The 27,094-nt window shown below is 38.9% G+C and overlaps 1 protein-coding gene across 6 annotated transcripts in view; it reads right to left on the bottom strand.

The window, feature by feature from the left end:
- nhsl1b (NHS-like 1b) overlaps positions 1 to 27,094 on the bottom strand; it is a 95,289-nt gene that overhangs the window by 51,480 nt on the left and 16,715 nt on the right. For 2 of the 6 annotated variants that reach the window (XM_067483039.1, XM_067483032.1), the window contains exon 1: positions 2,741 to 3,581. The exons of the other annotated variants lie outside the window; for them this stretch is intronic. In XM_067483039.1, coding sequence (XP_067339140.1) covers positions 2,741 to 2,987 — 247 coding nt within the window. In that variant the 5' untranslated portion in view covers positions 2,988 to 3,581. Of the gene's footprint in view, positions 1 to 2,740; positions 3,582 to 27,094 lie in introns of those variants that run through there. 6 annotated transcript variants of the gene reach the window in all.

A 27,094-nucleotide genomic window follows, 5' to 3' on the forward strand; every position in this document is an offset into this window, starting at 1 on the left:
AAAATTAAATTAAACTCTGAATGGGAATGATACAGCTCAAAACATCTTGCTGAGATATATAAAATCCAGTCCAAATTTGAATCATTAGTCATTATTATATTATATATATATATATTATATTATTAGATCATTAGCAGGGCGGCCAATAGCAGCTTGTGTGGCAGAGGGTTCTCTTGCATTTGTCTCAAGGGGAAGGTCAAACTGAACCATACACAGGAAACACTTATACCCATTACCTCGGCAACTGAGTCAAACGCCCGACCAGTCGAGCTGGAGGCTGCGTGAAAATTGCAGGTTTTTAGAGCCACAGGCACTCATTTTAAGGCTATATTTACACACAGGCACATGTGTGGCTGCCCATGTGTCTTGTAATAGGCCCTGCCTGGTGTGTGGTAGCAAGATCCAGCTTTTATAAATACTTCAGCTTCAAACTAGAGAGGTGATTTGGGATGTTTTCTCTGTGTGGTGCACAGTGTGTATTTGTACAGCAGTGTACAGTGTGTGTGCTGTAAATAAAAAAGTTTTATATTGACCTGTCTATGACACTGGCTTTGGGATTGAATTAACTATAAAAAGACTGTGTGTAGGTCAGAAAGAAAGAGAGAAAAGGAGGCTGTGTAAGGCAGAAAAAAATAGAGTACGAGAGCATCAGTATGTGGAAAACAACTATGTTAACAGAATGACTTGAAGACATCAGGTTCTGTAATGTTTTTCAATCTCTGGGGAATTATTTCCATCTCTAAGCTTTCCTGTTAGCTAAAATCTCACAAAAAATAAATACTCCCTCTCCCCTTCTTAAGGAGATTAACATTTTGCAAGTTTTATCATAGATTGTAACTGACTATCAGAATCTGTTTCTTGAGTCTATTTACTATATAATCAATGAAGAAAAATCAAAGCTATCAGCCTAACAAATATGGACATTAAACAGGGTCCATTACACCCATTATATGTAAAAGAGCTTTCCTGAGAGCTATGTGAGGAGCAAACATGGAGAAGACAGGCAGGTAAAACATACAGGATAATCTTATGCAAGATAGATCACACAGAGAAATAACATTAATAGTACATTCAGATACATGGACATTTTCTTCACAAATTAAAAGTTCTACAGATGGATATTTAACCTTCTTTTCTGTAGTAACATCACCTTGACTCAACAGCACAGAGACTTAAAAATGCACACATTCTGAAGAGAGCTTTCCGTTTTATGTATATAAGGACATCTCAAAGTTGAATCAAATGTCTAAAAACAAATATATTAATGATAATTTTACAGCAGCTGGTGTCATAAGACAAACACCCGAGACCGTTTTCATCTTTGCTCGACTGAAGCTTCTACTTTGACTTTGAGAAAGATGTCAGGATCTCAAACCATCCCAGGTATGTGCAGCCCTGAGCTGTTTTTGGTTCAGAGGTGATAGATGATTGAGTTGTGTAATAAATGACAACAACAGTGACAAGCTCAACATTTCTGAGGCAAGTTTCCAATTTCCACTTTTGCCTAGGATACTTTTAAGAATACAACCACTTTTCCAACTTAGCAAAGAGTACAAAATGTTTCAGATATTTGAGATTTTTTTTTATTTCCATATTTTTCACTTAGATCTTTTAATGAGCAAGTGTAAAATGTGCAAAAAGTGGTAAATGGAAAATGACTAATTATAATCCAAAGATAATAAAGGTAGGCAGATGTGCATATAAAGATGAACACAAAAGTATACTAGTAAGCATGTATGCACATGAGCACAACAGATACATCATGGTATTTTACTAAACCTACTAAAGGTTTATGATAAGATTTTTTTCAATTTAAACTAAATATTTTAAATGATTTTAAATCAACAAGCAGACAAATGATCCACTTTGTCGCGCAAACCTGACCTCACAGGATAATCCGAAAACATGAAAAGAAATGATTAATGACATTCATGACAGCAGCCTGTCCTGATTTACAACTGGAGGAGCATTGGTATGGTTCAAGTTAATAAAGCAAATTGTAGTGCAGCACTGTTGTCATTTTCCATGTTAGGCTACAGTTACAACCATTGTCACTTAAGTCTTATTGATGTTGCTACCTAAACAAACGCAGAAGCATACGCACCTAATTAAGTGATAAATAAATAAATACCTTAATCCAGAAACTCAATACCTCTGTAGTACTGAGATACGAATAATTGGTGTTCTTACCACAAGTACACTGGTATCCAAATGAAGTTCATTCTTAAAAAGCACAGTTCTACAGTGTTATTACTTGCTCCGTGTTATGAGCTGTCCATACACACAAACACACCCTCTCCCTGGCACCAAACTAAGCGCTCACATCGCCACCAGCCTGGGACATCACCGTGCCTGTGACATCACCTGTTTCCGGCCTGACGCACCATCATTTACCTATGGTACACACAAAAGTCCCCTTTGACTGCCGAACTGACCGTATACAGCTCCCACTCACTCCCTATAGCAACCAGGAAGTATCGGGGGAAAAAAAGCCGGAGAAGGGGCCATAAAAAGACAGTGACCCACTTCTTGCTTTTCTTCTGCATGTAAACAAGTCATTCACTGGCTTCCTGGTTGAGAGTCAGAACAAAAGCCCATTCAAATGAGCTCAGAGTACTGCAACAAGTGACACGTCAAACCCAAACCCTGTCATGTGGTTTGTTGGATATGTTACAATCGTTGCTCATCCAACAAAAAGAATTCATAGTAGTGACATAGCATTTACTTCCTTTCATCTTACCTATTTTGTGTTGAGGCTGGTAAACCCAGCTGTCATCATCATCATCTTCTTCTCTGTCAGCTGTATGAAGGTGAGTGTGCGAATAGGAGTATGTGTGACGGTTGTGGACAGCATGCAGCTCGTTCTGGCTGTGGAAGATGCGTCTGCTTTGGCGGGAAAGGTTGGACACGCTGAGCCAGCTGAGAGCTCGAGACAGACCCACTGGCTTCTCCTTCCGAAAGGAAGCAGACCGCCTGTCCCCTCTCATCCTTACAGACGTTGGATCAAAAATGTTTTTAAAACCCAGACTTAATTGGGAAAAATAATCCTCAGGTTGTTGAGTAGATATTCAAACTAATTCCAGATCATAAGATTTCAATCATTCTTTCTATACAACACCCAGATCTGCACATATGCAGAAAAGTTTCAAACTACGTGTATTAAATCAGTCACAGAAGGAAGTTCAGCCCACTTTTCCTTCCCTTTGATTACACTTTTCCACTTCATGTCTCTGAACCGGATAGCTTTCAAACATGTTTCTTCCTAAATTCATCTGTGTCAACAGTCAAAAACCAGACAAAAAAAAAATCTCCTTCCCTTTCTTCTCTTTTGTTGTGCTCAAAAACTCCAGGCTTGACTCCTAAACCCAAAGGTGTAATTAGGCAATCCACCAATCTGGAAAATCACCGCCCACTGTGGCACACACTCAGATACACACATTTATATGTGCAAACACAAATACGATATACCTTGGTGGTTCTTGACAGGTTGGAGAATTTTCCAAATGACATTAACTTTCAATCACAGCGAGTCAGTGTTTATTGTTTACGACCATGAGTGCATGAGTGTTTCTATCAGTAGTTAGCACGCACACATGCGCACACACACACACACACACACACACACACACACACACACACACACACACACACACACACACACACACACACACACACACACCAGCTGACAGGCACCGTTTCACTACCAGACCTGTACGTGAAAAGGTTTCAGTGCCCTTGGATCTATTCCCAGCGTGATGAGGTTACATGCAGCCTCACACACTGGCATAAACACACTCACACGTGAAATTCTCCTTCCAAAATATCCAAACAGTGATCCTATACTTTGTGTGTGTTTGTAGATGCCAAGTGGCAAAGATGACGGCACAACTCAGGGTTTCCAGGGACTTTTATCCAGTGTCTTTTCAACACCTTCTCTTTATCTTCCGCCTTTTTGACCTGTTTCCCTTGAGTATTGTTGTCACTGCTGGATAAGGAAGAAACATGCCAAGTTGGTCGATGTTATGAAAAAACAAAGTCCAGGTAATGACAGCCACCTGGATGTAGCTCTCCAATCAGCTGATCAGCACAAGTTATTCAGCAAAAATCAGGAAGTGAAGCCCACACCTGCTAATCACATACACACAGTGTGACACACTGCTCTTGGTCAATCCTCAATCGGTAACAGCAGGAGTTGACTGTGTGCTTTGAGTCAGGGTTAAAATTACACCCAACCCTTGAAGCCACGGTGCTGTAATATGACACAGCCCGTCCCCTCTTCCCTCCCTTCTTTCTGTGATCTATGATCTCTGCCCCACCCATGTATCCGTTTGCGGCATGGTAACCACTCCTTTCACCCTCCTTCACTCCTTTCCTCCCTCCCCCACACCTTTTTTCCTCACTTGTCCGCTCTGCTTACTTTACTCATAACCCTGGTTGTTACTATACTGAACAAAGAATACCAAAACATTTTTTTGCGTACTGATTGACAACCTGAGACACCAAAACCATTGTTAAACTAAAATCCTTACAGTATCTGAAGAAGATGCTGAAAAAGGCTTAAATACTACTGTTTACATCACCTACTGTTTTTAATACTGCAGCCTGAAAACCACCACAAGCCACAAAATGTATCAAAAATAAAGGAATTACGTTTTCAACATTTGTATGAAAACTAGACAGTGTGCACATTTTTGTAAAACAAAATCTACTAGATGGTATATGCCCCTCTTAGAGTTACAATAAAACACAGAGTTCCTCAGGGATGAAGTCTTTATGGGAAACTACAAGTTTGTTAAGCAGGTGGAGTTTTTCCACCCAAGTGTAACTGCAGAGGGAGTTTTTGACCACCAAGGTGCGACAGTAACCCAGTGCTGTCATGTATTTGTGTATCGTCCACATATCACAGCAACCCTAAAACCCTAATCAATCCCTTTTACTTGTTTCCACTTGTGCATTGATTCAACCTGAAGTTAGAAAATTAGACCAAGCTAATCTTGTCTACACAGACTTTGAAGCTATAACTGCTCACTGTGAATTGCCATTCCCTGTTTAATTGCTAAACTAAAAGTGGTTGACCCATTTGAGTTTTGGTTGAGTGTAAATCTAGATTTAAGCCCCCAAGATCAGTTTCCAGACCTCATTTTTTTTTTTTTTTTTTTTACTTACTTAGCGCAAACAAATTGCCTGTTGTCCTGTTTTACCGTACTAACTCAAGCAAATCAGGAACAGACACACACTCATTGTACATTACACACACTTCACACTAGTATGTATATGTACACCCACCTTTGTCCATACTGATACACATAATGCATAATGCCACAGTCTTAATAAGTAATCAACAACACATAAAGTAAGTTATTAAAGCAGCACAGGGCAACATGTTAACTACTGTATCTCTGATGAGGATGAGGTGATTAACAAACCAATGCACCAACATCAATGACAGACTAAAATAAATGCAAGACAAAAGAAGTCTATTGATTTTCCCTTTTAGGAGGAAAACCAATTTTAGTACCATAACTCCCACAGGGAATCGAGAAGTCAAAGGTCACCCTAAGTGGCCAGCATCCTGGTCAACCCCCTCCATTTCATAAATCTCAATTTAAAGCAGTGACAATAATCAATATGTTCAACATATATAGTGGACATTCAAGCTTTAATTTTGTTGCTTCTGGTCACAGGAATATATCAAAAACTTCAGAAATTTATGATACTTAGCTTTTGGATAACTATCTACAAAAAGAAAAAGTTAAATATACAAACTTAAAATAAGAATATGACTAACAGATAGAAAAAATAATAATTTTGAGTGTTTCTCAACTGATCACTAACCAAAAAACAGGGCTGTTTTACTGCAATCTTTACCATCACTTCACAGGTTAAAGTAAAAAAAATAGAAACATAAAAAGTATTTGGTGTAATGTACAGTGGCCCTGAGAGCACAAAACCCCTGCAATTTGAGAAAACACATGCAAATGGACAAAACATAAGCAAATATACAAAAACAACTTCACCAATTTGACAACACAGGCACAGCATTAAGAAATGCGCTGCAAAAAAACACAACACAACAAAATTGAGAAAAGCGCTGCAAAAGCCAGAACATAACTAAATTGAGAAACAATAGCACGCATGTTGGCTGCACTATCAAGCTCTTTTATATATATTCCAAAACCGCCGCTGCATTTTCCACAACTCTGCCAACTTAGGCCTTATTTGTGTAGGCTACAGAGACCTTATATTCATTACCAAAATGCTCCTTTAAAAGTCTCTTGGCCTTTTTGTATCTTTGGTCAAGTTCAATGTAAAAACAACTTTTCTCTAGGTTGCCCACATGTATATTGCTCTAAAAAATAGGGCTGATCATTGTCATTCTTTTAATCTCCACCCCTTGCTCAGATGAACAGTCTATAGTCCAGAGGGTCTCCACTTAAGTTCGGAATATTTTGTGGAGGTAGAGTAGACAACCTTTGGTGTTTAACCAGAAATTCGTCATTCTGGTGCTGCATTACGGTGAGCAAAGCAAGCTGACTTTCGGAACCTGGAAGCTGGGTAGCAGCACTTGCTTGGGAACCACAGTGGCCTGTTTCTGCCTTTGCATTCCCAGTGGACTTAGCACTGAAATACCTCATATTAGGCTAATCGCTTGCTTCTTCTAACTGGTCAACAGCACTGGTAACAGCAGTAACAGGTACGTTATCCCTTGCACTTGTTGTATATTTATGATTTGATTTGAGATTGTCCTTGCTGTACTTTGAGCCACCCCTCACCACAGAGCCTTCATATTTCTGCAAGATCTCAATTTGAGCATTAGTAGCGGCAAGAGCAGCATTCACTCTAATTTTATATTTGAATTCTTCCTTTTTTGCGTTACTTTTTAATTCCAATTCTTCCTTTTGTGTTTTAATTTTCTCCTTAAGGTTAACTTCTCGCTGCTCCTTTTCTGCCTTAAGCTTTGGTTCTTGTTCCTATAGAGCATGTAATTTTGCCTTAATGGCTCACTGGTTCAACCATAAGGGGTACTGATGAAGCTGAAGATGCAACAGAGCACCCAGAACTTGTTTTCGATGTTCTTGAGGATGCCACAGAAACACTGTCTTCAGGACTTACATCCTTACTTGCCTGGTTTGTTTCCTCTATGCGCAAATGTGCTTCTTTAATCCAACAAGCAGCACAAAGTTTTCTGAATTAATTTGCTCTTGGCTCAAACCAGCATATCTGATCTAATTTCATTCCCTCTTCTAAGCTGCTGGAGTACCTCTTTTTCTGAGATATTTATACCACAAAACTCACCAAACAGTGGGTTGAACTCTGTCATCATTTTGGTTTGCACCACCTCCATGCGGCAATCGTCCATTAAACAAAATATCTTACTCTTTTTCTCCGTCAGCTGGCATACTTTGGCCTTTCTTGCATTTATCTGACTTTTCAAAGCATTTGCCATGGCCTTAAGAGTGGCTTTGCCTGTCGTTTTTTAACTAGAGCTGGATTACCTTCCCTTTCTATTATTCACACCATATGTAAATCCATGTATTTAGTCCATGTAGAGATGGCTTCTTACTAATGTAGAGGCAGGCTTACTCGTGTCTGGTGGTCCAAACAATTATCCACTCCAGAGGTCATTGTATGACAAAACACTGAACATTTATTGAATTCCACGTTCCATAATTGACCTAACAACAACAAATTGATCCCACTAAACACGGTAAGCAACAGCTGCACACTCAACTTTCTACTACTACCTTGCTGCTCTACTACTCACCAATTTATTTTATTTCCATGACAACTGGCTAGGCTAACTTCAAAGGCAGTTAGTGATGTCATTGCTGACATCATAAGTACACTTAAACGTAGACTTCTTAATTTACATAACCTTTCAGACACAGCGACTACACACAAAACAAAGTGTAACAAACAGAGAAAACTTCCCTTGGCTCATACACGTTTTCGCAAATTTTAGTGCTTTGAGCTCTCAGGGCTGCCGTAGTAATGGCCCATAGTCTATGACATTTTCTTTTACAAATACTCTGTTTTAGAAATGTAACACTGTTGTAACTTAGTAACTCTGTGTTTTAGAAGTGTAGACAGAATGTAAAATTTTTGTGCAAATTCATTCTGACACGTCATATATCACTTACTTTTAAATGTCTTGCATTGTGATGACTAAAGAAATTCATACACTGGTGAGGAAAATTTGAAGTTAAAGCAATGCAGTTTCCAGGTAATACGGTAGATTTAGTTTAATGGCATCGTGTTGTCAAAGAACATAACCATGATTATATCGTAACAGGTGATTAACGGTAAAATAATGTCGACCATAAACTAATCAACAGGCTGACCACATCCCTAGTTTGGAAAATTCCTCTCATGAGGAAGAAAGGAGACCAGAGGCAAAGACCAGACTGGCATAATAAAGCTAAATTACATAAAATCATGTGAGATTAAACATTGTTAAGAGATAAACTGGATTTGCACAACCTTGCATTAAAGCTACACTCCACAAAAATAAATAGCAAATATGTTTGACTGTGTGACATTTCTCCACAAGCGAGTATAAAGAGCCGTGTAAAACAGAATCTATAACTACACATTCTAATGGCAAAACACTAAATGACACAGTCCTTTGAACCTGCTGATTATCGAGATAACACATTTGAGTCTGTAAAAACTTAATCCTGTAATTTCACTTAAAATACGGGAGAATGTGCTAAATGGAATAAATTACATATCCAACTATATAAACATCACATTGCTGAGTATATATTTTAACTTTGTGCATACACATATACTTGACATGCTGTCACCCCATGTGACAGAGAACCACATGACCACATGGAAGATGCCACAATCCAATTCCTTATATTCTGAACAGATCATGACATTTCACTCCTATATGCAAACTTCACAAGATACCTTCAAAAACCCTACACAACACAGATGCCAGTTATGCCAACAAGCCAAGAAAACTATCTACCCTAACATAAGTGTGTGCTGATGGGACCATTTGCTTGCTCCAGTGGTTATTTCTAGACTGGCTATACTCTACAATACATCCATAAATTCTAAAATGAAGATAATTTAGATTTTAGATTGTGACTTTTAACCAGATTGTCCACCCTTACACGACAGTGAGCTGGTTGTCAGAAATTAGGGGCTGGAAGCATCTGATATTGGTACACGCTGACAAGATACTGTCACAAATGAAAATAATGCCGATAAAAAACTAAAGTAGATGTATAAACATATACACACTAAGAAAGTAGCATTTAGTGCACAGACGAGTCCACAATTGTCTTTTTTTTTTTTTTTTTACTACTTAAAACTCAGGCTTTTTGTCTATTCCCAATTCTAAATCCAAGTAAATAACAGTTTCACAGCGTGTGTCTCTCAGCGGTAACACATTCACCAAACCATTTAAACACAGGGATTCAGCTCCACCACAGAGGAAGGCTTTTATTACTCAGCACCAGCCCACAGTAACTGGGACAGTTTTATGGTTGTTGGTGTATGTGTGTGTTTCTGTAGCATTTTTAAGACAAACCTCCTGCCTAGGGACAACCTGTCTTTTTGGAAATCTAACTGGTTTCCCCAATTTGGTTTCACTACAACCACATTTCTGCTTGGGACTGGTTTTAGGTTAATGTCTAGTTTAAGAAGCCAAGTTAGGCATATAATACTTGTATAACACTTATGGTTTAAATTAGGGTACGCCTCCAGGGAAGTTATGTGGCCTTAACCTCCAAGTTTGTGTGTATGTGTACTCTACGTTCTATATTATGTGCCTATAGGAAGTGTTAAAATCTTCATTAAAGGGTAATGAGAACCTCTTCTATTTGCACACAGTAGATATTTTGTTGCTTTATCACAACATACAAAACACCAACATGATTACAACTACTTGGGACTAAAAGATTGTTATTTTGCCAGATGTATGTAAGATATTGTGTGTAAGAGTTTTAAATGCATTTTAGTATATGTAAGGCCAAGACTGTGGTGTAAACCAACTGTATCTGTTGTCACATTCTGACCTCTATTAGACCAAAAATGCTTGAGAACATGACAGTTTAGCCTTTACCTCCAACTCTTCATATCAATCTTTTGTTATGTTGCTGCATTATAGTACGTTTCATCTATTTTATTCAGTTGTTTTGTCTTACAATGCAACATTTTTTAAATCTTTATTCAAAACTGCTCTCTGTATGTTCCTTGAAGTCACTTTACATGTGGCAGACACATACTTTAACAGGATTAATTAAAAAAACAGCACTAAACAGCGAGCAAAAAGCAGTATTAAATTGGATTTTGGGAGCATGTGTGCATGTGACAGAAGAGCTTCTTCAGGCCCCCATGAGGTTTTGCAAAGAGGCGATGCATCATTCACAGTGACACGTGCCATTTGTGGAATAGAATAAATGTAAGGTGCCCGCATATGTCCCAGAAGAGGAAATTTACCACACGTATTTGTGTGCATATGCTGTTGTGTGGATGTGTGTCTGTGCAGGACAACTCACTCATTCGGCCATCTGAGCCCCAGTAAGGTCACTGGAGTCTGTAGACTAACCTCATATGGTGGCGCAGTGCTTTTAAACTGCCACTAATAATGATGGGAGGTTAGTAAGGTGGGATGGGGTTGACCTTAAGATTGTTTTGGTATAGTGTGTCAGGCGCCTGAATGAGGCACCAACAGGCCATCAGCACAAATGAAGAACTCACTTTTTTTTAAAAAACCTAATCATGACTATACCACAGTCCGTGTGGACAGAAAATAAAAGCGATTAATACACAAGATAATGAGTAGGAAAAATAAGGAATAAGGTGACCCACAAAGTCAAAAATGTCTCTTTGTTCCTGACACCTTCACACCACCAGAGGGCAGGGAAGGACAGAGATAACCTGGTTCAAAGTTACAGCCCTCTGGTGAGCCTCTAGGATAAAATAATTCTGTTACCTATGACTGCACCTACACCCCCAGCAGTGACAGTAGAAGGGGTTTAGGAGAAGCACTTAATCCTTGTTGATTACTACTTCCAACTACTGGGGATGTCATAAGACTAACATCTCTGAATAACAGTACTTTCTGCTGGTCAGTGTTATTTTCAATCTTGATTAAAATTTTAAATGGGCCATAAAATGTGCATCAATTTGTCTGTTTGTTTGTATGTACATTTCTAACACTTTCCCATCAGACTTATGTCAATAAACAACACTATCTCATGGCCAGAAGGAAACTGTTAGTGTGTGTGAGCAACGATTACAATCACAAGTCAGAGATAACCACGCTATTTCAAACATTCAAGGCCTAAATTTGGCCTCTGTGGAGCAGCCCTTCAAGGACTCTAACACACACACACGCACCCACACACACACACACACAGACAAATGGTCTCTCTGGAGTTTTTAAGACAGCAGCTAAGCTGGTCCAAATCCCTGGAGTCAACTCTTGTCAGTTTACTCTGGTTAGAAGAGAAATCCCTTCATTCCTCCAGCCACACGCTCTAACATCTATGATTCCGCCAGAAAGCACCGTGTGTGTATGTTACTTTATTCTATTCCATTCTAATATAAAAGCTGTGAGCTTAGATACTCTTCCCTTGTGTGATCACTTGTCTGTGTGTGTCTGTGTGTGTGTGTGTGTGTGTGTGTGTGTGTGTGTGTGTGTGTGTGTGTGTGTGTGTGTGTGTGTGTGTGTATCTCTAAGAGTTGTTTTGAGTGCAGTTTTTATCCAGAGAGAAAAGGAGAAAAGTAAAAGCGGTATTGACCTTTGACACCTCCCCCCAGCCCTAACTATAAGGAGCAATCATGGGTTTAACTCCTGGACACACACACACAAACAGACTTCTTGAACAAATGCACTGTTGACAAGTCAGAAGAGAAGCAAGAACAGACTGGGACTGTATTTGAGGCACATCTGTTAAACACTCAGTCCAGCATGAAAGGCTATGTGAAGATATGTGACCTGCACAGCTTGTATGTAAGATTCCCACTGTCTATACTGTTGATTTATGACGTGAGGCTTTATCTTTGTAAGGCGTTGGAAACAAATACACTGAACAAAAGGCTGAAAAAAAAAGAGCAGGGAAAAGGACAAGAGCCGTGAGGTAAGGCTATGAGACCATGGCATGAAAAGAAGTTTGAGGAAGGCGTGGCACTATAACTTACAAGACAAATGAACTCCGGTAATCTGAGCGGGGCATTCACACATTCAAACACAAACACACACCCAGCAGGCCTTCGTCCAGTGGTTGAAGTGGAGAAAGGGTGCGGTCGACTATGTGCATTCCTGATCAGTCATGCCTGAGTGGTGGACTTGGTCCAGCAGACCTGGGGCCAGATGTGGTCTGCATATACATTTCACAGAGTATATGATATTTATAAAACCATATACAGATGGTGAATCTGGAAAAGTGTAAAAAAAAAAAAAAAAGGACTATGGGTTTGTGAGTAAAAATTTGCAAGTTTGCAAGTGTTAAGATTTGTATTTAGGGTAACATATGTACTGCAATGAAACTTTTACTTTGTTCTATGAAGTCTCTAAACAACCTAATATGGAACAGACATGACAGCTAGAAAATCCCTTTCCCAAGCACATTATGAAACCTGAAATCTGGCAGAAAACATACAGTTCTGAGTAAACCAATATTGCCGTGCAAATAACACACAGTGCGTGCACAGATAAAGAGAACCCGCTAAGCACCTCAACCACTTGGTATCATGTCTGATGAGGTCTGGCTACCACATGGTGTCCCTTACTCCATTTGAAAAAAAAAAAAAAAAAAAAAAACAGGCAACATGTTTGTCATTGTAACAGTATTTAAAAAGGGCTTGTGTAACTGTGACTGAATGTGGTTGAACCGGTTTTTAAATCTTTAAATCACTAAGGTAGGACTGCACTTAGTGGAGAGAACATCTCTGTGTGCTTGTGAGTTTTTTTAATTTCCCAGCCCTGTGTGAGTGGTGACAGTAGTTTCGCCAACAGTTGTTTGAGGGAAACCACCTGTCAAAGTAGAGGAATTTTAAGTTTTTCTACATGTGCCCATACAGGAAAACAAACATGCAATACATTCACACACAAATTCTTTGGCCTTCAATTCCCGACATCTAATAAGATGATTCAGCTTCAATACTAAATAAAAAATATCACTTCCTGCAGATACTTGATGAAGGTACACAAAAAAAGGTCACACACGCTAATATTTAGTTAGACTGACTGTGCAGAAAGTAGAGCAGTTGTCCACCAATCCTAGGGTTGTTGGTTCGATCCCCAGCTCCTCCTGTCACATGTCGATGTGTCCTTGAGCAAGACACTGAACCCCAACTTAGTTGCTCCCACTATGTGTAAGGCAGCTGCATAGCAGCTCTATTATCGGTGCGTTAGTGTGATTGTGAGTGCAAATGGGTGAGTGAAAATCAGTGTAAAGCGCTTTAGGTACCAATAGGTAGAAAAGCTAAAAAATACTTTAGCTATGATTATGGCACACATTTGCCATGACAACATTGTCATGTGAGCTCATACTCTACATATTACAAACAAGTTGTATGCAATTAAGTTATATTCAATTGTTTTATCACTACCAGCATGAATGCAGGCACAGATGCAGTTATGAAACTCATGCCATTACTCCAACCAGTCCAGGCAGATGGCTATCCACCCTGAGCCTGGTTCTGAGAGTGGTTTCTTCCAGGCAGAGGGGAATTTGTTGGGTTTTCTTTATAATAATGTAAAATCTTGACCTTTCTAGGTCTTGACATTACTTTTGTTGTGATTTGTGGATTTGTGAAAACAAATTAAGCTTAAAAACATACTTTTATAAGAAACCCCATTGAGCAAAGGGACACAATTACTGCTTAAACAAATTAAGACTTTACCATCACTTTGTTATGATACCATTGAATAATTAAAGTGGAGCTTGAAAGAAAAAATATGTTATTTATTTGTGACCAATCAATAAACCACTATGTTTTACTACCTCAGGTGTAATGCAGACAAAGCCTCTAGTGTCCTTAAACTTAAAATGGACTACACATTTTTCACAAAATAAAGGTGGACCCCCAGGGGAGAAACCTGCAGAATCAGAAAGAAGGAGGGTTGGACTGTAAGACAGAGGTGAAGACAAAGTTCAGCTCATGTTTTCACAGCCTATCTGGCAACCCACCAGGAGTCCAATCTAGCAACCCCACCATCAAACCCCACTGCGCCTGCTTACTACAGGTGCCACAGCCTTCTGCTGAGCCCTCTTGTTTTGTGTGTAGGACAGAGAGCATGCTGCTAATATTAGGTGAGAGGAAGCTAGAGTACCCTAAGAAAAAAAATACTGTATCAAAAATATGCCAAAAGATACAAGCTAAAGTATTTTTACTCAGCATGTGCAGGTTTACAGGCTGCTAAGAGGTGTGAGTATTATATGCCATGTGTTTACATATATAAAGCCTTTTAACAAGCACACAAGTGGAACACAGTGAGAGGAAAACTCTAATAAAAGCCAAGATGTGTGAAATAACAGTAGCAGAAGCGTCACAGCAGAGCCTTTAAAGTCTGTATGTGTGTGTGTGTGTGTGTGTGTGGGGGGGGCCCTCACTCATAATGCCTGGACTGCGGGAATGTGTAAAAATGTGTGTGTTCCAGCAGAAAAATGTTTTCTTATCTGCAGCACTGACATTAACACTGATGGAGTTCATACAGGGCAATGTGGTAGAATGTAAGATGAAAAGAAGCATAAAGAGAGCAGGGGAGAGATGAAAGACAGCACATGACTAAACAGAAAGTAAGAAAGGGAGAGAAAGTGACACAGAATAAAAAGACAAAAAGAAAGCACGCGTAAGAGACAGAGAATTATGCTGATTTAGCAGATGTCAAGCAGACGTTACTGTGACAATAGAGGCCGACTTTGGGTCTGGCATTTTGCCCTTTACAGCTGGGATCTGTCTGACACACACGCACAAACACACGCACGCACACACGCACGCACTACATTAACATCATTTGTACCCAGGCTCATTGCACTACATCAACTCAGTGCAAACCTTCTATTAAGAAAGACCTACTTTAGTTTATACACACACACACACACACACACACACACACACACACACACACACACACACACACACACACAGATTTTTGTCTTCAACCTCCTCAGCTTCTCTGGCTCTCCTTCCTTACTCCTGATCCAAGAACAGCTCCCAAGCATAGTCATCACGTTAGTGTGGGATTTAAGAGCAGAGTCCAGATCAGCAGTTGTTGGCCAGAGCAGCTGGCAGCGTTGGCTTTTAGCCGTTATACTCTGGGGTTTCAAGGCACATTACAGACAAACCACGGGTGTAATGGGGAGCACACGCACACAATAGATGAACTCAAAATAGAGCGTCTGAGTGAAACACAGCCACATAGAGGAATATAAACAAAGAGGGAATTTAAATTTGCTATGCTAAGATTAACCATATAACGCAACTACACTGTCAAAACATATGTATCCAAACACACATAATTCAGAAATAGAGTTCCCTAAAGATATTCCTCCCACTAGCTGTCAAAAGTTTGACAACGGAGTTCCATCTGGCCACCCTCCATTTAAATCCCTCTTTCCTTCTCCCCATCTGTCTGTCTACATCGCTCTACTTCTCTCTTTCCCACCTTTCTCAGTCTCAGGCTTTCCTTCTCAACTCTCTTTTCTCTGTTTGTCCATCTCAAATCACTGTTTCAACATTTCTCTTTGTCTTCTTCCCCTATATTTTGGACCTCCCTTCTCCTCATCTTATCACACAGTCTCATTTTTCTAAAACACAGCAAGTCTTTGTGTCTCTTGTGTTGAGGGGGTGGAACACAAACTCTCAGCCCACCTTGGACTCAAAGCCAAAGGCCAGTGTTCGTGGCCACCCACCCACAGTGCACACCAGCACAGTTGGGACTTTCCATCTGTATGTGTGTGCCTGTGTATAGCTGGTCACCATGCCTGTCTGTCAGCATGCATGTGTCCTTATAGGTGTCTATGGTCTGTGTAAGCTTTTCACAGTGACATTCTGTGTGAGTATTTGCATATTTTGTCCATGCATGTATGTGCTTGTACTAGAATGTGTTTTCATTTGTGTGCATTTCAAATACTATTGATTGGCCACCTCCAGTAGCAGGTAGAAAAACAAAGGATCAGCTAATCTATGAATTTACTTTTGCACCTCATGGACACTATACATGTATTCAAGCTGCAAGCCAAAGTAGCACAACTAGAGAAATATGAAGTGCCCCCCATCCATTGTATCATTGTTTCTCAAGTTCCACCACCCCTTCTCTTCCTCCAGGGCCTAAGTGTTGAAATCGGCTTAGAATTCTTGAGGGCTATGGGAAGGAACAGGAGCTTGACTCTTATTTCATCTGCGTAACCTTTGCACAAGTTTTACAGTAGGTTAGCATTTCAACAATGACATTAGTGAGCTCTTAATATAGCAAATCAAAGAACATTTGTTTACTACAGGTTGGTACATTCTGTTGGTTTATTCTTCATGCTTTCAATGGTTCTTTTAAGATGCTGATGACAGTACTATAAGATTTTCCAGACATACAATATACAGGAGAGTTAGTTGTGGATCTTTATTTAAGCTGGGACACTTACAAGGGACATGTTTTTTTTATATTGTTAAAATAAAAGCAGCAGAGGCAGAGAAAGCAGAAATGAATCAGGCTCAGCCTTCCCATGAGGCAACCCGGTGGGGTCTTTTGTCATTATTCCCTGCCAGGTAAATTCTCAGTTGTTTTATAAACTTCATCAAAACCACAGAATATATTATAAAGAACATCTCTGATCCTTATGTGTGAAACCGTTTAGGTGTAACATGTTTTGGTTTATCCATTTAATTAATTCTCAATAAATTAACAAACTTCATCGTGTTTTTTGTGCCCTATTCATTGATTCTATTTCTTTCCTTTTATATACTGTATATATATTTTTGTCATTTATCTCTTATTATCTTTATTTTTATATCTTTGCATTAGTCTCATGTATTACAGTTTGTTTTTTTTTGTCTTATTGCCCTTATTTTGTTGCTCTTGTTATCAACTTCTCTTTCTTTTATTTAATTCTTTCTGTGAGTAATAATATCATAGTTTTGACTGTTTGGTATATTTTGGATATTGTTTGGTATGCTTTTTCATCAAGTCTTCAATCACTGCAGTAATATGCATGAAAGGTGCTATATAAATAAAATTGATTGATCATTTTGAGCTACAAATTACATCCACAGTGAAAAACCCAAAGGTATGTATAGCTAAGATAGTAAAACACACATGTACTGTATATGACTGTATATGTATATAAACTTTATAGTATGGGAAAAAACAAATATGAATCTTGTTTCTTGGAAGTCCTCATATTGTCTATATAATTGAAAACTTCACCAGTTACTTGCAATTAGGCACATAGATTTTTTATTCTGTTACCAATGTATACTAGCCAAAACAAGCAAATGCTTGCTGTCCAAATATATATATACACTGTGCTGCAAATGCTTCACAGATTAAGCACGATGGCAATGCTGAGCCTCATGTAATCTTATGAAAAATCCACCACCCTCATGTTTTCATTCAGGCTTTCTCAAAGCCCGAGAAAAACCCTCAGTATTAAGTCCAGGCTACATGTGACCGAGTGGTTGCTGCCAAAAACTATTTGGACAGAAGAAGATGAGCTTTGGGCCTAATGTAGGAGGACAGTGAGAAATTAATGCGTCTGCTGGCAACACATGGAAATAACAGCATATATCCCTAAATCCCTCAAAGCTGCTGATAAAAGGCTAAGACAATAAATGGCTAAGAAGAAAACAGCATTTATATTTATTAGGAAATTGTAGGCATCTTCCAAATGTATTTTTTTCAAATTAGAAAACTCCATAAATGAGTCAGACAACTAATGTTTTAACAGTTCGTGCATAATTAAGCACCAAGCAGCCTTAATAGAAGTAGTCCATACTGTACCAATGACCCACAACTATGTGAAGAGTGCAGCCTTGGTTTATCTAATAGTTTAAGTACAGGGATCTGTGGCTGCCATTCACTCTGTCACTATGTTTCAAGGGGCAAGCTATCCACCTCCCACTTGCCTCATCAAAACAACACAGTCACTCCATCTTTAAATCATCTGTAGACTGATACAGATGTCCCGAAAAAGGCTTACGGTATGTCTCATATCTAGCTTTGATTTATTGTTAAATATTACATGGACATTTTCAGTAAAATATTTAAATACTTGCTATTGATGACCTTCAATTTGATTTGCATGTTGTATGTGGTAGCACTGTTTACAGGGAGACAAAGCAATGTAAAAACCCCTGAAACCTTTGTAAAACAGTGACAGTCACTGGCTTTAGATGTTGACAGTTCTAACCACTCTGACATGCCTGCGTATTTACAGTAGATCTAAAATATGCAACTTAAGTTGTGCTAGCATGGGACTTGAAATCTGCTCTGCCCAGCCCAGCCTCTCCCTGCTCCCTATGCTCTACTACTGTCTGCCATGCTGTGCACAGCTCTTCAAATATAAGCCACTATGAAAACAATAAATAAGAATGCAGTTAAACTTTCTGAACAAGCAGAAGTCATTAAAATTCTCTGATTAGTTAGAAATGGGAGCCTTGCTTAAAGACATTTAGAAGAAAGTATTTCTGTACTGCTGCCAGTACTGATCAATAAGTCTGACTTCACCTCTCCACAATAAGTTTTAGATAAATATTCTACTATAAAAAGTTTTTAAATCACATGCTGTACACATATTTTTCAGATATAAAAGTAACCGGGGCTTTAAGATATACTGATTTTGTTTTCATGATGTCAATAATTTAGACACTTAATGACTGAGCCAAACACTCCAAGAGAGAAGAACTTTACTTTACTCTACTTTAGAACTTTACTTCTTGCCCACAGCCTAGTTGAGTAATGAGTTGAGAATAGGAGTTAATAACCTGTAGAGACACAAATGAGTCACTGAGCAGCCCACATCATTACATTACACATGCACAAATCCACATACACTTGATCTTATTTCAAAGTAGGCAAGCCCAGTTTAAAACCCCTACATCTCACAGCATATTCATATCTGCACACAAAAACACTTGTAGAACATCAGTGTACAATGTGTGCAACTTTCCTCTATTTTATTTCTAATTAAAATAGCAGAAATAGTTTGTAAATCTTCTAATCTAATTGGCCAGTTGGACTGGTTGCACAAATCAGCTATGGGTACAGGCTGTTGGCAGGAGAGAAAGAGGACCAATGTGAAGAGAAGTTCTATGGGTCAGAGGGGTGTGAGAGCAGGTCAGTACACTACAGTGAGAAGCTTTATGGTGTGCAGAAGGAACCGGAGTCTCTATGGGTAGTTACCAAAGGTAGGATTTGTGTGTGTGAATTATACAGAGAAGAAAACAGAACAGCGCCTGTGGTATAACACTGACAAGACACTGAGGTTAATGATCCATCTTTCTTTACTTTAGACAATTTCCATTTCTTGTAAAGCACTGCTAAACACCCGCACACAGAGAAAATACACCTACTCCAAACACGACACAGTTGCCCTCACTTATCCAAATTCCCAATCACACAAATCTTCCAGCTATGTGGGTATCACAATAAAACAGATTTATAAATCATATATGCTGTCTCGTGAATGAGATTGGCATCTCGATTCATCAGCCACTAAGACGGTATCTGGGAAGTGTATCCTGTAAACTGGAGCATACATTAGGGAGTCATGGAAAGAGATGGTGATAAAAAAAAAACAGGCTGGTATTACAGGAACATCTGGAGTTTAAAAGAAAGCAATGCTGGATTATGACAGTGAAAAAAACAGTCACAAAGAGCTACGGTGTATCAAATAAAAGCACTTACCTGTTGGGTTGTGACAGCAGCATCATAGAGAGGTCAGATAAAGGTCAGGTGGTTAAAGCCAAGACCGAAGCCATATGGAGAGAAGAGAAGAGAGAACATTTGACTACGTTCATCTGGCAGATGCTTCTTTTATATATGAAATGAGCAAATCAGTCCCACATAGTGAGGTATACAGATTTTAATTTGGTAAGAGAGAGCCCTCCCTACTCAGTAACAGATTTCCTGAAATGGAGTAGAACTGCTGCATTCCTTATCAAACGTCATAACACTAGAGCAAACATCGTAAGTTACCGCGGTTGGTTTCTACTGTAAGTACATGCAAATATTGCTTTTGTCTGCCACCTTTTGTTCATCTGTGGTTTGCTTTACGTCGGCGTAAATTTCCTCATCATTCATCAACAATCTGTCGCCTCACAAACAGGATGACTTAGGTGACACACCTTTGTTAAGGCACATCAAAGACATTATTATGTTAATATTATGTTTTCAAAAAGGAAAGTAACCAGATTGTAATTAATGTATTTATCACATTTGGGAATTTATTGGCCATGGTGGCATATTGATCAGAGCAGAGCTGTTGTGATGTTTGAGGATCACACGTTGCCTAAAAGTAAAAGCCTCTGAGAAAACATCCAGAATATATAATAAGCAAAAATACCCTGAGGTGAGTTTTCTTTGCTGCCTAATGCTTCTCTAGTACATAAAACCTTGTTACAACACGTTTGAAAAGTTTAATAAATAAGTAAATGTGGAACGTCAACACATTGCAAAATAAAGAAGTGACACATCTGACAAACACTTAAATATACAATGATTAATGACACGGCAGAAAGAGGAAATGTTAGTTTACTGGCACTGAGATGCAGGATGTTTCTGTGCCAGTCAAGAAACAATACCCATACATGGCACGGGATTTGAGCATCAAGAACCAAAAGTCAACACTTCAACAAAATCTCTACAGTATTCGGAAGTATGAATACAGAGGTTGTCAGCAGTGCCATCAAGACAGAGGTGAGAAGAAGAAACATACAGTGCATTTACATGGACTTAACAAGGTTACAGTCAGCTTTTTCAAAAAAAGTGATTTTACTAACTGTCAAGTAAACAGGAAAGCTGGTTTCCAAAATCGGGGTTGGAGAGAAAACCTGATTTCCACAGGTAGATTTGTCCTGAGGAACGCATATCTCTCTGCTACACGTAACTAGGATTCTAATCAGCTTTATCCCCAATAGCCCATGTGAGTAACAAAAGGCTGCAGATGGAAGCAAGCAGCTGAGTAAAAGACTGAATAAAAGAAGATATTATTAACAGAGCAATGCAGTCTTCTTTTTAAAACAAAATCAGGCTAAAGTCTGACAGAAAATGTAACTAACACAAAGCACTGTGGATCAGCTGCAATGCTCTCTCTTTTGCCTTCTGTCCCCCTGTGCTGTCACTATGCAGCAGCAGAGACACAGCCAGAAAAAAGAAAAGCCAGCAACCAGTCATTTCGGTCACTACGCGCTTGAAATCTGTGAGCCAGGCTCTCCTCTACCTCTGACTTATTTTTGAAGCCTTGAACAATTTAATCTGTATAGTGACAGAAAATGCTGTTTTTGACTTTTCATTTTTCATGTGGGTTTGTTCATGCCTTAGCAGAGTGACAGCACACATGTAGAAAAAGGAGATACAGCTCATCCATAACAGGAACTGTCTTAATTTATAAAAAAAAAACAACATAAAAAAACTGAGGGGGAAAGTGACTTATTTAGGCTTCCACAAGGCAATTTGTGTTAGTTCATTTTCTGTTTGACTTTAGACAGACTTTGTTTTAAAAATGAGGTGGCATTGCCCTGTTAATGATCTTTCCTATGATTTAACCTTTCATTCAGGTCCGTTTATCTGTCTTCAGCTTTTTCTTATACACGTCGCAGTTAAAAAGTTAAATGCTCTGATTATATATAGCGCTTTTTATCCAAAGCGCTTTTCACATTTGCTTGTTATTCACCAATTCACACACACACACACACACACACACCAATGATGTCAGCTGCCTTGCAAGGTGCTCACCTGACTCACTGGGAGCAACTTAGGGCTTAGTGTCTTGCCCAAGGACACACGGCCAGAAGGGACTAGGAGTTGAACCACTGTCCCAATGAGCTACCAACTGCATTGGGGAAAGCTAATTAGAAAGCTGATTAGAAACCTGGTTACGCGTAGACATGGCAAAGAAATCGGTGTTCTCCAACAGAAATCTCCCCAGGAAAATAATGGGGCACAACATGATAGAAATCATAGGCGGGAAACGCTGTTTTGAAGATTTGTCTATTCAGTAACTTTAAATCCTCCTGACAGAGCAGCGTGCTACATGTACATGCTCATGTACACAATACAGACATATTTATTTGACTTTTTCCGCATATCAACTGATAACGCTTCATAAAATAGAAGACTTAAAATAGAGACTGTGAAGAGTGTGAGACAGAAATGTGTTGATGAATATTATGTCTTGTTGTTCTTACAAATTAACGTTATGACTTCCTAGATCCATGCTTGAGAGCTTGTAATATAATATGTCATAAAAACATTGGTATGTGCTTGTTGTGGTTGATTTAGCCAATCCACACTCATAGATAGCGTGGACAAAACAGTAAAACACCTGTCAGTATAAAACAATAGAGCACAGCAACAGTCACTACCTACAGCCACCTAAACACCATTACATCTCAACAAACAACTGAACATGATAAACATTATATTATTGCTTAACTAGATCACATTAGATTCAGGTAAATGTATTTTATGAACAGCCAATGCATTTGAAAGCATTGTGTGTCACGTATTTCAAAAGATAAAGCCACTGATTAATAATACAATAGTTCAGATTAAATTACCAGTGCAGCCTGGTAATCAGTTAACACGGTAATAATGTAGCCCTGTGGTACAAGTTGTGTTTGAACTGCACCGCAGGTTACATCCACTGACTTGCCAACCCAGAAACCTTAAAAATGCCACTTTGTTGCATCATTATAAAATCAGCAAGGACAACTAAGCTCAACATTATTAAAATCATTTGTCAGACAATCTATGCTCATCTACAAATGCACAAAATAACATACAGCCAGCCAGACCAGTGTATTATAATTAAATTGGTCAGATCAATTAAGAACACTTGTTCCACCTGTTACTACAAAAAAAAAAATCCATCAAGTTTTAGCACAAATATCAAATACTATGCGAATAAAAAAAAACTAAAAAACTTCACCTGCATTGACAAGTCCATCTATCTCTCCATCAGCCAACCATTCAACTCAATCCAGGTTCCTGGTGCTTTTCACTGTGTCCTCCTCATCAACCAGCCGCCCGAACAAAGCCACAGCTACACTGATTATCTCCAGCTTTAACTCTTCCTACACGTCTTTTCCAATTCACACGTTCACACATTTATTTTTCTATTTTAGTTCCTCATCTCACCCTCAGCTTGTTTATGCTTCCAGTGAGTTCACACCATTTCCTTGCATTTTTTTCATGTGACTTTTTTTAATCATTATTCCCTGCAAGGACTGTTTTTCTGTTGGAGCATTAAAGTTGTGAATGTGTGCACATACAAATAATACAAACACACCTACCTGCATAACCATTCTTCCTTTGCTTTCGGCTCCAAATCCTAATCCCTGTAACAGGCATGATGTTATCTGGTTTCTACACCTCTATAAACACAATGCAGGTTTGGTGCCCGTACAACACCAAAAGTACCATGGCCCTCCTAAAATAAGTTAAAAGACTGCACACTCACAATCACATTCATCAACCTCTGTACCACCTCGCTGCACACGTGCAGACCCCACACACACATTAGCCAATCCAAAACCTCTCACAAAGAAAGAGGGGTGTGTGAAGAGGGAGGGGTGCATTCATAAAGGCCCCTAACCAGTGACCCCCCAACCCAAGGTTGCTACGGTGATGAGGTTGCTATCTAGCAGAGACTGCTGTTGCCAGGGCAATGTATCATGGCCCGCGGTCTACTCTAGCAAGTCCTAAGGCTACTAAGTTTAGGGGCCACTAGCGCAGTGCTGAAAAGTATTGAAGCTCCTGCTGTTGATTTTTAAGGTGATGCTCATGCTGCATTTTCTTTGTAGACAGGGTGTTACATCCCCACATGAGCTAGAAAAGTTGCAAGCACACAAATTTCAAAAACACCACTGACAATCGGTTAGCAACAGTCAATGTTCTGCTAAACAGGTTTGTCACACTAGACACACTAAAAGGTGGTTGGTTCTTGGATTGTTTGCACATCACTTGAAGTTAAGACTGAAGAAATGAACCATGACCGGTGTTTAAAACCAGGGACAAAGTAATTATGTGTGTGAGCAGCTCTCAGCACCATGCTTACATTGTTTGCCTTAATCATAACTTTGAAAGCATCCAGAAACCCTCTGAATATCCCTTTTCCTTCAGCCGATTCATCACTGCTGTCTACTTTTCCAATCCAGCAGGATGCAGTGGTGAGAGACGTGTCACATCCTTTTGCTGGTGACGCTCCCCTGGACAAGGGAACAATTAGAGGGAACAATATGATGGAGGTGATTGGATGAAACAGCTGTCTGATAAAGAGCAACTTTCCTCTGAGGTCTGAGTATGCGGTCAAGGGTCTACGGTGCAGGCAGGACAGTGACATGGACAGGAAATGAAACAGGATATAGTTGACAGCGCCATCTCCCACAGGATGCTGGCACATACATGTCTGACAAAGAGTTAGGATTTACTAGTTCTCTATCTTCACAAGTTGGTTTGTTTGACTGAATCTTGGTCGATCCTACAACTGTACCACTTTTTTTTCCCACATACATTATTTATTCTTCATATGCATCTTTTTTTTTTCTTCACATACTATTTTCTTCCTTGTTTTCTTCCAGGGTGTTTATATCAACAATCTGGTATGTGTGAAAATTCAGAGAGCAGCTGCCAAAACTGCACTGACCAAATTTCTACAAAGTAAGGATTTCCTCCTCCTTTTCATTCTTCATGCATTTCCTCTCCTCCTTTCTCTCTTTGTTTCCCATGTCTTACCTACCTCTAACAAAAGAGGAACTGAAAAAGTCAAACATAAAAAAAAACCTCAAGACCTCCAGAAATGCCAAATGCATTAACTACTGTTAAAGATGTGTTTTGAATATGAAAAAGAAACACACAAACACACACAGACAGACAGAATGAATCTGTGTTACTGTGGTTGAAGAAGTTTGGTCTGAACTGACACGCAAAGTGAAAACACTGCCATATGGGCTGCCTTGCATTTTAACTCTGCTTTTGCACTGCGTGTGTGTTTCTGTGTGATCAGACCTTTTCTCACCCTTCGCAGCATTCAATGCCAAATTCACACTCATTAGCATCATGAGAAAACTTGACAAAACCTTCAATCACACACACACAAAACAAGGAATAAAATCTTCAGGGAGGAAGAAACTCAAACATACAGTGAGGACAAGCTTTAGTGTCTGGCACCAGTTAGACCGCAGAATGAAGCAATCAAGACATTTGATTGAGCTAAGAAAGATTTAATAATAGTTCCTAAGTCATATTTAAACTAAGGGATAGACAAAGGAAGGAACAAGAGAAAATGTGCACATGACATGAAAACAAGTACAAATCTGTCTAATATCTGACACTAGTTCTAAAAAGAGCTCCTGCAATAACAGTCTGTATTTATGTGAATTTGTGTCTGTGTCTGGACAGTTTCAGAAAGCTGCAGCAGAAAAAACAAAAACAGTGTTATCAGTAACAATCACCAGCACACAGTAGCAGGGCACTCCGATCACACTGTGCTGTCTTAAGGTTTAAGCGCATTTTAAATGCTACAAGTGAAAGCAATGGCCATGTGTGCATGTCCATTAATCATTTAAACATTTCTGAACAATAAATGCTATATGTAGCATAATTCTTAAATATAATTGGTAACTTAAAAGGTACCCTGTGGAGTTTCTACCTTCTATTCTCCCCCTGGAGCTGTGTCTTTACAAGTGGGAACCCATTTGTTTGCACACCAGATGCACATATCTTGCCCTTGGTATCACATTGCAAGCTAGCAAACATGGATGTAAACAATCCACTAAAGATAGGCAATATAGAATTACAATATAACTATCATTAGAATACAGTCTTGACAAACATGCAAATGAAGATTAAGTAGGCTTAAAATAGAATAAGAATTAATTATTTTCTCCACAGCATGTTGCATCTAGGGTTCTTTTTTTTTTTTAATCAAACACATAAATCTCTCCTCATCAACAGTTTGGATTGGCATAATGATCATATCTTTAGTGTGCCACTGCCTCTGGCAAAGTGTTCCAGTGTTTCTTTTCTTCTATCGTACAGAAAAACCATTGGCAAAACTCTTTTGAAGTAAACCTTTGTAGATTTGCTTACTTGTTACCAGTCAGCAACCAATTTAAAGAGTGGATTTGTTGTGCAATTTAGTTTCTTTAAGAGGACAAAAAGACTGGATGTCATAACTCTATCAGATTTAATTAATGTACTCTGTCATCTGCCTTTAAGTAAAACTTAACGTCATAAGCAACACTCTTTGTTTCTTCCTCATACCGCCATCAGTCACAGACAAGAGGCACTAAGCCAAACTAATGTAAAGTTCTGCCAGTGATCTATTTTTCCTAATTAGTTTAATTTATTCCTTTTACAATGTTGACACAATATCCAAACAGTCCAATAAAATAATTAAACAAACTACCAGAGAAATTAGTCAATAACTGGGCTTATTAACACAGCACACATTATCTAGCCCTTCCCCTTTTTTGTTAGGGTCATTTTAGCATTCACTATAAATAAAAAATAAAAAAAATAAAGAAGGGGAAAGAACAAACTCAAACCATAATAAAACATTCACCCAGATTTCCTTGAGGGTGACACAAGACACTGAGAAAATATGCATATATACACACACCTGAGGTAAAAGATATGATCCTTGAAGAGAAACCAGATGTGATATTTATATGAGGTTAAGCATGTGCACGTGTCTTTACATGCAAAACAGGAGTGCAAAGTTTGGAAAACTAACACTACATCTGCTACAATGATACTAAAGTCTTCATCTTTCTGGACTAGAGTATGGAAATATGACCTGATTCCATTTACAGTGTCCCAGTGACCCACAAGGAAAAACTCACAGAGAGCAAACTAGTGTGTGCGTACGTGTGACTTATGGTGTTACTACATCTCCTCGTCTGTGCTGTA

This window comes from Channa argus, chromosome 17 (assembly GCF_033026475.1).
Source record: "Channa argus isolate prfri chromosome 17, Channa argus male v1.0, whole genome shotgun sequence".
Lineage (NCBI taxonomy): Eukaryota > Metazoa > Chordata > Actinopteri > Anabantiformes > Channidae > Channa > Channa argus.